Source organism: Oncorhynchus clarkii, chromosome 4, assembly GCF_045791955.1.
Source record: "Oncorhynchus clarkii lewisi isolate Uvic-CL-2024 chromosome 4, UVic_Ocla_1.0, whole genome shotgun sequence".
Lineage (NCBI taxonomy): Eukaryota > Metazoa > Chordata > Actinopteri > Salmoniformes > Salmonidae > Oncorhynchus > Oncorhynchus clarkii.
Window position 1 is genome coordinate 17,905,907 of NC_092150.1, and position 14,617 is coordinate 17,920,523.

Sequence of the window (14,617 nt, forward strand, 5' to 3'; positions counted from 1 at the left end):
GTTGCCGGAGAGGAAGGACACTGCTCAGGGATTTCACCATGAGCCCAATGGTGACTTTAAAACAGTTACAGAGTTTAATGGATATGATAGGAGAAAACTGAGGATGGATGAAAAACATTGTAGTAACTCCACAATACTAACCTAATTGACCGAGCGAAAGAAGGAAGCCTGTACAGAATACAAATATTCCAAAACATGTATCCTGTTTGCAACAAGGCACTAAAGTAATACTGCAAAATACTTGGCAAAGACCTAAATACAAAGTGTTATGTTTGGGACAAATCCAATTCAACACATTACTGAGTACCAAATTCCATTTTTTCAAGCATAGTTGTGACTGCATCATGTTATGTGTATGCTTGAATTGTTTAGTACTGGGTAGTTATTCAGGAAAAAAATGAATGGAATGGAGCTAACCACTGGCAAAATCCTAGAGGAACACCTGGTTCAGTCTGCTTTGCACCAGACACTGGGAGATGAATTCACCTTCCAGCAGGACAATAACCTAAAACACAACACCAAATCTACACTCAAGTTGCTTACCAAGAAGTCAGTGAATGTTCCTGAGTGGCTGAGTTACACTTTGACTTACAGTTGAAGTCGGAAGTTTACATACACCTTAGCCAAATACATTTAAACTCAGTAAAAATTCCCTGTGTTAGGTCAGTTAGGATCACCACTTTATTTTAAGAATGTGAAATGTCAGAATAATAGTAGAGATAATTATTTATTTCAGCTTTTATTTCTTTCATCACATTCCCAGTGGGTCAGAAGTGTACAAACACTCAATTAGAATTTGGTAGCATTGCCTTTAACTTGTTTAACTTGGGTCAAACGTTTCAGGTAGACTTCCACAAGCTTCCCACAATAAGTTGGATGAATTTTGGCCCATTCCATCTGACAGAGCTGGTGTAACTGAGTCAGGTTTGTAGGCCTCCTTGCACGCACATGCATTTTCAGTTCTGCCCACACATTTTCTATAAGATTGAGGTCAGGGCTTTGTGATGGCCACTCCAATATCTTGACTTTGTTGTCCTTAAGCCATTTTGCCACAACTTTGGAAGTATGCTTGGGGTCATTGTCCATTTGGAAGACCCATTTGCGATCAAGCTTTAACTTCCTGACTGATGTCTCGAGATGTTGCTTCAATATATCCACACAATTTTCGTCCTTCATGAAGTCATCTATTTTGTGAAGTGCACCAGTCCCTCCTGCAGCAAAGCACCTCCACAACATGATGCTACCACCCCCGTACTTCACGGTTGGGATGGTGTTCTACAGCTTGCAAGCCTCCTCCTTTATCCTCCAAACATAACGATGGTCATTATGGTCAAACAGTTTTATTTTTGTTTCATCAGACCAGAGGACATTTCTCCAAAAAGTATGATCTTTGTCCCCATGTGCAGTTGCAAACCTTGCTGAGCGGCCTTTCAGGTTATGTCGACATAGGACTTGTTTTACTGTGGATATAGATACTTTTGTACCCGTTTCCTCCAGCATCTTCACAAGGTCCTTTGCTGTTGTTCTGGGAGTGATTTGTACTTTTCGCACCAAAGTACGTTTATCTTTAAGAGACAGAACACATCTTCTTCCTGAGCGGTATGACTTCTACGTGATCCCATGATGTTTATACTTGCGTACTATTGTTTATACAGATGAACGTGGTACCTTCAGGCATTTGGAAATTGCTCCCAAGGATGAACCAGACTTGTGGAGGTTTCCAAAATATTTTCTGAAGTCTTGGCTGATTTCTTTTGATGTTCTCATGATGTCAAGCAAAGAGGCACTGAGTTTGAAGGTAGGCCTTGAAATACACCCACAGGTACACCTTCAATTGCCTCAAATTATGTCAATTAGCCTATCAGAAGATTCTAAAGCCATGACATCATTTTCTGGAATTTTCCAAGCAGTTTAAGGGCACAGTCAACTTAGTGTATGTAAACTTCTGACCCACTGGAATTGTGATATAGTGAATTATAAGAGAAATAATCTGTCTGTAAACAATTGTTGGAAAAATTACGTGTCATGCACAAAGTAGATGCCCTAACTGACTTGCCAAAACTATAGTTTGTTAACAAGAAATTTGTGGAGTGGTTGAAAAACAAGTTTTAATGATTCCAACCTAAGTGTTTGTAAACTTCCGACATCAACTGTATATCTACTTGAAAATCTATGGCAACACCTGAAAATTATTGTTTACTGATGATCAACAACCAATTTGACAGAACTTGAAGATTTTTTAAAAGAATAATGGGCAAATGTTGCGCAATCCAGGTGTGGAAAGCTCTTAGAGACTCACAGTACCAGTCAAAAGTTAGGACGCACCAACTCATTCAATGTTTTTTCTGTATTTTTACTATTTTCTACATTGCAGAATAATAGTGAAAACATAAACTATGAAATAACACATATGGAATCATGTAGTAATGAAAAAAAGTGTTAAACAAATCAAAATATATTTTGGATTCTTCAAAGTAGCCACCCTTTGCCTTGATGACAGATTTGCACACTCTTGGCATTCTCTTAACCAGCTAAACCTGAAATGCATTTCCAACCGTCTTGAAGGAGTTCCCACATATGCTGAGCACTTATTGGTTGCTTTTTCTTCACTCTGCGGTCCAACTCATCCCAAACCATCTCAATTGGGTTGTTAACAGGACAATGACCCAATACACCTAAAGGACCGACACTGCCCTTACTGCATTTGAGACCTTCAAATGCCTCTTCACCTCTGCACCCATCCTTAGGCAGCCAGATTCTACCCTTCCTTTTGTTCTGGAGGTGGATGCATCCGAGGTTGGCGTGGGAGCAGTTCTCTCTCAGCGGGTCGGGACACCTCCCAAATTACACCCATGTGGCTTCTTTTCCAAGAAACTGTCACCTGCTGAGAGGAACTATGATGTCGGGAACCGAGAGCTTCTCGGCATTAAGCTGGCTATCGATGAGTGGTGCTGCTGGTTAGAGGGAGCTCATCACCCATTCCTTGTTCTTACCGACCACCGCAATTTGGAGTACCTAACAAGTGCTAAGAGGCTCAACCCCAGACAGGCTCGCTGGGCACTCTTCTTCACCTGATTCAACTTCATAATCACCTACCTGCCCTGCAAGAAAAATGTGAAGGCTGATTCCTTATCCCGTCTATTTGACGCCTCTTTCTCTAACCCAGCTCCCGAGCCCATCCTGCCGCCATCTTGTGTCGTGGGACCCATACAGTGGGAAATCCAAGCAGCCATCCAAGAGGCTCTACGCCACGACCCAGCACCTCCAAGAACCCCTGCAGGCAAGACCTAAGTAATGCTATGGTGCCATACCTCGCTGAGTTCTGGGCATCCCAGAATCACCTGGACCACGGAGCTACTGCGCAAGTTCTGGTGGTCATCAGCCGACGTCCAGGATTATGTTCTTTCCTGTCCCGTCTGTGCTTGGTCAAAGAGCCCTCGCCAACTACCTACCGGTAAGCTCAAGCCTTTACCTACACCACACAGACCACACAGACCATAGTCTCGACCATAGTCGCCATGGATTTCCTCATGGATCTGCTGGACTCTTCGGGCTTCATGACTATTTTAGTTGTAGTGGACCGGTTCTCCAAGATGTGCCAACTCATCACCCTTCCGCATCTACCTAATGCCATGGAAATTGCCAAGTGCATTTTCCAACAGGTGTTTGTCTGTATGGGATCCCGGAAGATATTGTTTCGAATCGGGGACATCAGCCAACGGGCAGACGGAACGCCTGGATCAGGAAATGGGGAAGCCAACACCAACCACAAAAGTGGAGTCGCTATCTAGCTTGGGCCGAATACACACACAACTCCCTGGTGCATTCCTCAATCCATCTCATTCCTTTTCAGTGTGTCCTCGGATACTTTTGCAATGCACAATACCTTGTCACAATACAACTGATTGGCTCAAACGCATTAAGAAGGAAATTATTATTATTTTTTTCCCTCTCCAATTTCGTGGTATCCAATTGTTGTAGTAGCTACTATCTTGTCTCATTGCTACAACTCCCGTACGGGCTCGGGAGAGACGAAGGCTGAATGTCATGCGTCCTCTGATACCCAACCAGCCTGCTTCTTAACACAGCGCGCATCCAACCCGGAAGCCAGCCGCACCAATGTGTCGGAGGCTACACCGTGCACCTGGCAACCTTGGCTAGCGCGCACTGCGCCCGGCCCGCCACAGGAGTCGCTGGTGCGCGATGAGACAAGGAGATCCCTACCGACCAATCCCTCCCTAACCCGGACGACGCTAGGCCAATTGTGCGTCGCCCCACGGACCTCCCGGTCGCAGCCGGTTACGACAGAGCCTGAGCGCAAACCCAGGGACTCTGATGGCACAGCTGGCGCAGACCACACAGCTGGCGCAGACCGTACAGCGCCCTTAACCACTGCGCCACCCGGGAGGCCCACAAATGAACTTTTAACAACATAATGTATTAATCCCACCATATCATGTACTGTACTTTTTTGGTTACTACACCTGTTAATGGAAATTCACCTGTTAATGGAAATGCATTCCAGGTGACTCATTCCAGGTGACTCATGAAGCTGGTTGAGAGAATGCCAAGCGTGTGCAAAGCTGTTATCAAGGCTTTTTGATTTGTTTAACACTTTTTTGGTTACTACATGATTCCATATGTGTTATTTCATAGTTTTGATGTCTTTACTATTATTCTACAATGTAGAAAATAATAAAAATAAAGAAAAACCTTCAAATGATTCGGTGTGTTCAAACGTTTGACTGGTACTGTACCTTGAAAGACTCACAGTTCTAATCGCTGCCAAAGATGCTTCTACAAAGTATCGATTCAGGGGTGTGAATACCTATGTAAATTAGATATTGCTGTAGTCCTATTTCATTTTTAAAAAATCTAAAAACATGTTTTTCGCTTTGTCATTATGGGGTATTGTGTGCAGATGGGTGAAAAAAAAGAATTTAGGCTGTAACACATCAAAATGTGGAGTATGTCAAGGGGTATGAATACTTTCTGAAGGCACTGTAGGTCTATTTGCATATCTTCAGATCATTAGTGATAAGGAAGAGGCTTGCTCAGTGCTCTGGGAGAGAGTAGATTCCTAGCTGCATTGTGCCTAGAGACACATTACCATGTCAAACAGTACACACACACACTTCCTTGCTGTAATGGGCTTGTTTTTAGTTGAGAAACCCTCAGTCATGTCTTCTTCCCACATGAATAATGTGTTCAGTGGCACAGCTAGCTAGCATGAATAATGCTGTAATCCAATGCAAGGATAATTATCTTGCGCCAGCCGAGGCCTGTTCAGTTCCATATAATCAGACACGATATTACATTATCTCATGCTCTGTTTACGTTCTGAATACATGACGCCTGTACCTTGACACGGAGAAGGCAATAACCAGGCTTCTCTTTGAAAGAGAGCAAGCCCTTGGCTTTAATTAAATTTTTCAATTTCTGTGGATTCAATGTTTAAAATTATTTTTCACAAGGGTGCATTTAATTGGATCCTGTTAAATTATACAGACTTGACCTTTGATTATGCTTACTATTATCACGTTATAATCAAGATTCATTTCACTATACTCCCCTGAGTATGGGGTGAGTGGGTGACTTGATTTCCCCTTCAATTAGATAGAATAAGATGATATGGTGGGATTAATACATTATGTTGTCTCATTCCTGCCTTTCAGATCATTTTTATTTTCTAGCTCCTTCTTCTGTTTCTTCACAACTGAGAATTCCTCCGACATTATAGAATTCCTGCAGGTTACAGGTTTGAATTATATTGCTGTTGCTTGCTCTTGGTACAAATACAACTGCTCTGAAGTATGAGGTGCTTGTAAGCTTTTGATTGGAACATCTCAGGCAATAAAACCTTGGCGCTCCTCTGTTGGCCGAGAGCGGCATTATTTGCTGCGAAGAGAATCTGTAATTGCTGTTGTAAGGAAGAGGACACATTTCGGAGGGTTTGTACAAAATGTTGGCTTAGTTTCTTTTTGTAAACCCTCCTGCCGTCACAGCCAAGATGCTTTAGCATTGTGCCTGTGAGCTGTGTGAGTTCCCCTCTCCTACCCCTCTCCCCTCCCCACCACCACCCCCAACCTTCAATCCGCTACAATTCTTTTTAGTGGTGGAGGTGTTGCGTGGCTCTGCTCTGCTCCTCCCTCGCTTGGCTGCACAGAGAGATTAATGGAGCACAATAAAAATATATACACACACCACATGGCAGGAGGAGAGAGTGGGAGTGAGAGAGATAGATAGAGAAAGGAGGGCGAGAGAAAGGGGAAATACAGGCAGTGAATCAAGGCTAATGATGGGGAAGGCACTGCGTTGGAGGGTGGGTGGGACATGGTTGGCTGAGGCAGAGGTGTTGAGGAATAGACAGCTGAACAGGCTGGCAGAATGACTGAGTAGAATCCTGGGGGGATAACAATGGAGCTCAACGTCTCTTTTGTTGTTTGTATTTTGCAGTGTTCCATGGAATTACACCAAAGGGGATAAAGTAGGCTTTTAGATTGAGTAATGATATCATGAAAGACTTAGCTCTGAAGTTGGTTAAGTGCATTCTCTAACTCAGGCAACTAACTCAGAGCGAATGGTCTGGGGTCCGCAACATAATTATAATTTGTACACTGCAAATTGTCCACAACTAAGCCTAAAAAGAGATTGTATTTGAAAATAACACTAATCTCATACCTTCAATACATTGACACACAATCACATCTTTTGTGTGTGTGGGGGAATACAGATGTCCTAAAAAGTTTGTAAAACGGCGCTGCCTGTTAACGACCCCTGGTCTAACTCCTCCTCCCCTGCACACTAGCAGGTTAGATTGATATTCAGATTAAACAAACATCATCCTCAGCTTCTGTTGGGATGAGCTATTTTAAGTACATCAACTATTGTCATGATGCTTTTTTAAAACCTTTATTTAACTAGGCAAGTCAGTTAAGAACAAATTCTTATTTTCAATGATGGCCTAGGAACAGTGGGTTAACTGCCTTGTTCAGGGGCAGAACTACAGATTTTTATCTTGTCAGCTCGGGGATTCAATCTTGCAACCTTTCGGTTACAACTAAAATCTTAATTGGCTTCATAATTATGATATGGATTATTCATACAGGTGAGAGGGCTCCAGTTGAACCCATGATTATAGAAAATGGGTTAGTAAATATTCAGCACTCTCCGCGCCTGCGCTGCTTGCGGGCATCAGTGTCACGTTCCACTGTGCCCTCAGATAAAATCCTTTGAGTTTCATTTAGCCAACTCGGGGATTCCAAATGGACCACTTTCCTTCTTTTCCTTTTCTTAACTGCAGCTTTTGGAGATGAAGTGAAAGGAGGCGAGCAGTGGGGATTAGATGGAAACCTTTGAATATTAATGCCCTGAACATGGGGGTGCATGGCATCGGCAGGGCAGGCGGGTGGGCGCGGGATGAATTAATAATGAATGGGCCAGTTGACATCAGAGTGCGTGATTAAAAAAAGTCCTGGTTGCCTAAAGTGAGCCCATAAGAGATGATAGTGGTAACACAGGGTTTCCTAACCCCCCCCCCCCCCCTCCCACTAGGGGTGTAGTGTTGCCGGAGCAAGGAGGAGCGGTGCTCCCTCACTTCTTTCAATTTGAGAATTCACGGATCTGGTAAAACTATTTCTGGAAGATTCATTCTGATTAAGTTTTAATAAATTATATTTAATTACCACTAAAATTCAATTTTTATTTTATTTATTTTTATTTCACCTTTATTTAACCAGGTAGGCTAGTTGAGAACAAGTTCTCATTTACAACTGCGAGCTGGCCAAGATAAAGCGATAGAATGACAAAGTAAATAAATATGTATAGCAGCCTAGAGGTAGGTAAATTATGGTTTCTTCTGTCTTCTGTCTGGCAGTGGCGAGAATGATGATGAACTATAAGCTACATGTGTGCACTGCGAAGACTCGTCGGAGGCTTGATCACTTTGGCAAATCAGAATGTTGAAAATAAATTCTCTGTGCGTCTGCCTTGATGTTCATAAAACTCCCCGAACCCACTCTTGCAAAGTGGAACCCAGAACGATATGTGACCACTTGGCTACGGTGACACTGTTCTGCCGAGGACAGCCAAACTAGAGTGTCCACCTAAAAGCCCAAGGGAACTGACCCTCTCTGGAAGTTGCTGTAGCCCTAGTTGGGATATTTAGCCTACATTGGCTATTGGTTGAGACGCCAGGCTTGTTCTAACTTGGTATGTCAGGGTAGGAAATTGGAAATGTGAAATAGGCCAAGTTGGAGGTAATAATGTATTTAGGTTGTAGTTTATTGAGATGCACGAATACACCACACCAAAACTTGATTTTATGGCTGTTTTAATACTTCCTTCAATTCTTTGCAGTAATTAGGTTCACTACTTTGTCAGTTGATTTGGTAGCATGTTTAAACTATGCTAATAAATGTTATGAATTATTAGTTCAGCTCTCTGTTTTCTTTTATTCTGTAATGGGGTATATTGTAGCCATGTGTTCAAGCTAATCAAATAAAAGTTTATTTACAATACAGAGTGTAAGCTACAGCAATAAAGCTGTCCTCACAAACAGTGCAATGATACTAAGATATATGTATTTGTATTTACATTAGGCTGTAGCCTACAAATAGCTAGCTGTACCACATAGTCGTATGTCTATTAGGCTATAGGCCCACCTCAAATTATTGTTGTTTGTTCCTGAACTGACCGAACGGCAGAGCTATCCTTAAGCTGTCCTTCAGCACCGCACATTTGTTCAACGTCATTGCATGATCCTGGCGCTGTCCTTTCAGCACCCCAAATGACTCTCCAATCGCTTAAAATGACATCTCATCAAGATCTGTTGCCTACGCTTAATAGGCCTACTCAACACTTATTATTATTATTATTACAAATAGAAGATTATCACTTCTCACAATGGTTCTAGTTTAGTAAAGTTAGATCAAAGGTGAATCAATGTCTCGCAAGATCACATAAAGATTCATTTGTATTTTAAATAATAGAATCAAATATAATAGCATAACATAGTAGGCCTATAACGTTAGTGTTACACCAAAAACACCTCCTTATTTCTAACAAGATTTTAAGATGGTTAGCTAAAGCAGAATAGTCCATGTCTGGGCATAGGCAGACGTTGCAATTGGAGGATGCATGTTATGTTTATTCTATAATGATAGGCTATTCTCTAGGCTACAAACTTTGATGACGTCATTTAAAAACAGTTTTGCCCTCAATCACATTAAAAAAAATAGAACACTACCCCACTGGTGCACGCACGCACCTCTCTGAACCACTCTCGCCTGAGCATAATGCTGAGAGCCTTCCACATCTGTTGACTAATGCAGGCTTTGATATTGAGATCCAGGCATTCTGCCATCAGAGGGAGTGCATTCCACTTCTCCTCCTATGAAATTCCAGGGTCTTGTCAATCACTCACAAACCCCACGTGCTGATTTGCATATGCTGATTATATGCATATTGCATATTGGGCTCCCGAGTGGCACAGCGGTCTAAGGCACTGCATCTCAGTGCTGGAGGCGTCACTACAAACCCTAGTTCGATTCCAGGCTGTATTACAACCGGCCGTGATTGGTAGTCCCATAGGACGGCGCACAGTTGGCCCAGCGTTGTCCGGATTAGGGCTTGGCCAGGTTAGGCCGTCATTGTAAATCAGAAGTTGTTCTTAACTGACTTGCCTAGTTAAAAATTAAAAATACATAAAACAAATATAAATACAAATCTAAATCACAAAGTGACGCTGTCTTATGCAGAAAAGCTTTTCAGTCCAGAGAGATGTGGGTTATTAACAGGTTTGTTTTTAGAAACCTGAATTTCTAGATTGATTGACCCATTGATCACATTACAGTATGGCTCATTCTTTGTTTCTCTCGGTCTGTTTTGCAGTGAAGAAAGCCAAACTCGATGGGGCCCAAGGTGAATCAAGACATGTTTGTCCATGTTTGACTTAGTATTAAAAGTCTTAGAAACACTGGTTTGTTTTACAATAAGACTGATATTCCTTGATGTTCCACAGAGAAATTTAACACCTATGTGACGCTGAAAGTGCAGAACGTCAAGAGCACCACCATCACTGTGCGTGGTGCCCAGCCATGCTGGGAGCAGGACTTCATGTTGTGAGTCTTCTTCTTCCTTTTCTCCTTCTTTCTTCTCATTTTCCCCCTCATCTTCCTTGGCTCTCCCCCTCTTTGCTCTATATGCTTCCTTCCTGCTAGAATTCACATATTTTTTCCTTGTAAGAAATAATAATGGTCTCTCCGTTCTATTGGATTATAGCTGGTTGCTCTCATGGCATATACAGTGCCTTCAGAAAGTATTCACACCCCTTAATTTACAAAGTGGGATTAAAATGGATTTAATCGTCATTGTCAACAATCTACCCAAAATACTCTGTAATGTCAAGAAAAATTCTAACATTTGTAAAAAATAAAAAAGGAAAAAAGTAAAAATGAAACACTAATATATCTTGATTAGATAAGTATTCAACCACCTGAGTCAATACATGTTAAAATCCCCTTTGGCAGCGATTACGGATTTCTAGTCCAACTCAGGAGGGCTCACCATCCATCGCTTCATCGATTCTTTTTCACAGAATCATGGCTCTCTCCGGATATACTGTCCACGTCCGTACAGCCAGCTGGGTTCTCAGTACATTGCGCAGACAGGAATAAAGAACTCTCCGGGAAGAAGAAGAGCGGTAGTGTATGTTTCATGATTAACAACTCATGGTGTGATTGTGATAACGCACAGTAATTCAAGTCCTTTTGTTCACCCGACCTAGAATACCTCACAATCAAATGTCGACCGCATAAACCTCCCAAGAGAATTATCTTCGGTTATAGTCACAGCCGTGTATATTCCCCCTCAAGCCGATACCATGACGGCTCTCAAGGAACTAAACTGGACTTTATGCAAACTGGAAACCACATATCCCGAGGCCGCGTATATTGTAACTGGGGAATTTAACAAAGCAAATTTGAGGAAAACGTTCCCGAAGTTCTACCAACACATTGACTGTAGTACTCGGGAAAACAATCGACCACTGCTATTATTTCTTCCAGGATGTCTATAAGGCCCTCCCCCGCCCTCCCTTCGGCAAATCAGATAATGATTCTATTTTGCTCCTACCTTCCTATAGGCAGAAACTCAAACAGGAAGTACCCGTGCTAAGGTCTATTCAACGCTTCAAGATTGATTTTTATTACTCGGACTGGGACATGTTCTGGGTAGCCTCGGATAACAACATTGATGTATACACAGACACAGTGACTGAGTTCATCAGGAAGTTTATATGGGATGTTGTTCTCACTGTGACTATTAAAACCTACCCAAACCAGAAACCGTGGAGAGATGGCACCATTCATACAAAACTGAAAGCGCGAACCACCGCATTTAACCATGGCAAGGTGACTGGGAATATAGTTGAATACAAACAGTGTAGTTATTCCCTCCGTCAGGCAATCAAACAGGCAAAACGTCAGTACAGAGACAAAGTGGAGTCTCAATTCAACGGCTCAGATACGAGACGTATGTGGCAGACAATCGCAGATTACAAAGGAAAACCCAGCCACGTCGCACACAGCGACGTCTTGCTCCCAAACAAACTAAACACCTTCTTTGCCCGCTTTGAGGATAACACAGTGACATTGATGCAGCCCACTCCAAAGGACTTTGGACTCTCCTTCTCCGTGGCTGACAGGAGTAAGAAATGTAAGCGTGTTAACCCATGCAAGGCTGCCGGCCCAGACTGCATCCCCAGCCGCGTCTTCAGAACATGCACAGACCCGCTGGCCAGAGTGTTTACGGACACATTCAATCTCTCCCTATCCCAGTCTGCTGTCCCCACTTGCTTCAAGATGTCCACCATTGTTCCTGTACCTAAGAAAGCAAAGGTAACTGAACTAAATGACTATCGCCCAGTAGCACTCACTTCTGTCACCATGAAGAGCTTTGAGATGCTAGTTAAGGATCATATCACATCTACCTTACCTGACACCCTAGACCCACTTCAATCTGCTTACCGCCCCAATAGATCCACAGACGATGCAATCGCCATTGCACGGCACACTGCCCTATCCCACCTGGACAAGAGGAATAGCTATGTAAGAAAAATGTTAATTTACTATAGCTGAGACATCAACACCATAGTACCCCCCGAGCTCAATGCCAAGCTTGGGGCCCTGGGTCTGAACCCCGCCCTGTACAACTGGGTCCTGGACTTCCTGATGGTGTGTACTCAGCCCCTTCCTGTATTCCCTGTTCACCCATGACTAGGTGGCCACACATGCCTCCAACTCAATCATCAGGTTTGCTGTCGACACAACCATAGTAGGCCTGCTTACCAACAATGATGAGACAGCCTACAGGGAGGAGGTGAGGGCCCTGGTGAAGTGTTGCCAGAAAAGTAACCTCTCCCTCAACGTCAACAAAATTAAGGAGTTGATCGCGGACTTCCGGAAAAAGCAGAGGGAGCACGCTTCTATCCATATTCACAGGACCGCAGTGGAGAAGGTGGAAAGCTTCATGTTCCTCAGCGTACACATGACTTTTCGGCGTACACATCACTGACGATCTGAAATGGTCCACCCACACAGACTGTGTGGTGAAGAAGGCGCAAGAGCCATTCTTCAACCTCAGGAGGCTGAAGAAATTAGGCTTGGCCCCTAAGACCCTCACAAACTTTTACAGATGCACAATTGAGAGCATCCTGTTGGGCTGTATCACCGCCTGGTATGGCAACTGCACCGCCCGCAACCGCAGGGCTCTCCAGAGGGTGGAGTGGTCTGTCCAACGCATCACCGCAGGCACACTGCCTGCCCTCCAGGACACCTACAGCACCCAATGTCACAGGAAGGCCAAAAAGACATCATCCACACGAGCCACGGGTTGTTCACCTCACTATCATCCAGAAGGCGAGGTCAGTACAAATGCATCAAAGCCGGGACCGAGAGAGTAAAAAACAGCTTCTTTCTCAAGGCCATCAAACTGTTAAATAGCCATTCCTGGCCGGCTACCACTCAGTTTATTTAACCCTGCATCTTAGAGGCTGCTGCCTTATAGTATATACATAGACATGGAATCACTGGTCAGTTTAATAATGAAACACTAGTCACTTTAAATAATATTTACATACTGCTTTACTTATTTGTATATCATACTCATTTGTATATCATATGTATATACTGTGTTCTATTCTACTATATTTTTAGTCAATGCCACTCCAACATGGCTCGTCCTAATATTTATATATTTCTTGTTATGAATTGTTAGATATTACTGCACTGTTGGAGCTAGGAACACAAGCATTTCGCTACACCCTCAATAACATCTGCTAAATATGTGTATTTGACCAATACAATTTGATTTTAGTATTTCTGGGTAAGTCTCTAATAGGTTTGTGTAGCACATGGGGATGTGTGAAACCTACTCCTCAGCCTGAAGTGTCCCCACTTGCTCCAGCGAATAGCTAGCTTTTTGCGCGGCGCCAACTGTTAAGACACCTCAGGAGGGCGGTAATGTATGCTAGCAAGGCAGAGATGTACTCGCTAAGCAACCAGTGCAACGTCCTTTACATTTGCACACCTTTATTGTACAATATTTGCACATTATTATTTTTACATTTCTTCAAGCTCTGTCAAGTTGGTTGTTGATCATTGCTAGACAAACATTTTAAAGCTCCTTTGTTTTGTTGATGTTGAAGGAGAGGTTATTTTACTGGCACCACTCCATAGTCAAGCGTAACCATCATGCTTGAAAATATGTGTTGTGTTGGATTTGCCCCAAACATAATGCTTTGTATTTGGTGTATCTTCTTGTCTAAGAAATACTAAAGAAAATAACTGTTCTTTAAAACATAAATCCTTCTTTATTCGAGTTAACTCGGAGCTGTACATGTGTAGTGCATTGAGCTGGGATCTCCTGCTCTCCCACTGCTGTGAGTGGGCTGTGCGTCCCCTAAGTGGTCACGTGGCCTCCGATTCAATCTGCAACAGTATTCACGACATAAAGTTAATTTCTTTTCCATTTTTTTTGCAGTTTTACATTAATGCCCTTATTGCAAACATGATGCATGTTCTGTACAGGATTCCTTCTGTTCACTCTTGTGGAGTAACTATGTTGATCCATCCTCAGTTTTCTCCTATCACAGCCATAAAACTCTGTAACTGTTTCAATGTCACCATTGACCTCATGGTGAAATCCCTGAGCAATTTCCTTCCTCTCTGGCAACTGAGTTAGGAAGGATGCCTGTATCTCAAATAAATAGTGAATGAAGCTAATTGTATCCTCTATTTCTCTTTCTACCACGATATACGCTTGCTCTTATTCCAGAATGCACACCAGATATACTCTGGCATTATGTGGCTGAGCGATGAAGAGAAACTGAAATGGTTTTTTGTCCATTGTGCATTTCCGTTTGCATAATATTTAGATAAAGCCTGGAATAAAAGAAAAAGGGCTACCTATAATTAAATTATACAAATATTTAGCTTAGATTGTGTATAGGCTTGTTTCCCACACTAATCTTATTTTTGTGCCAGACTGGGTTCAAATGCCTTATGTTTAATTTTTCTGTATTTATTTATCTGTATATGTTATTTATTTATGTATGTAT

General features: G+C 42.6%; 1 protein-coding gene across 1 annotated transcript in view; it reads left to right on the forward strand.

Annotated features, from left to right (window-relative positions):
• The window catches only part of LOC139407600 (protein unc-13 homolog A-like), an 86,883-nt gene that overhangs the window by 4,152 nt on the left and 68,114 nt on the right, over window positions 1-14,617 (forward strand). Inside the window, exons 2-3 of the mRNA XM_071151426.1 lie at window positions 9,892-9,921; window positions 10,022-10,121. Coding sequence (XP_071007527.1) covers window positions 9,892-9,921; window positions 10,022-10,121 — 130 coding nt within the window. The remainder of the gene's footprint in view (window positions 1-9,891; window positions 9,922-10,021; window positions 10,122-14,617) is intronic.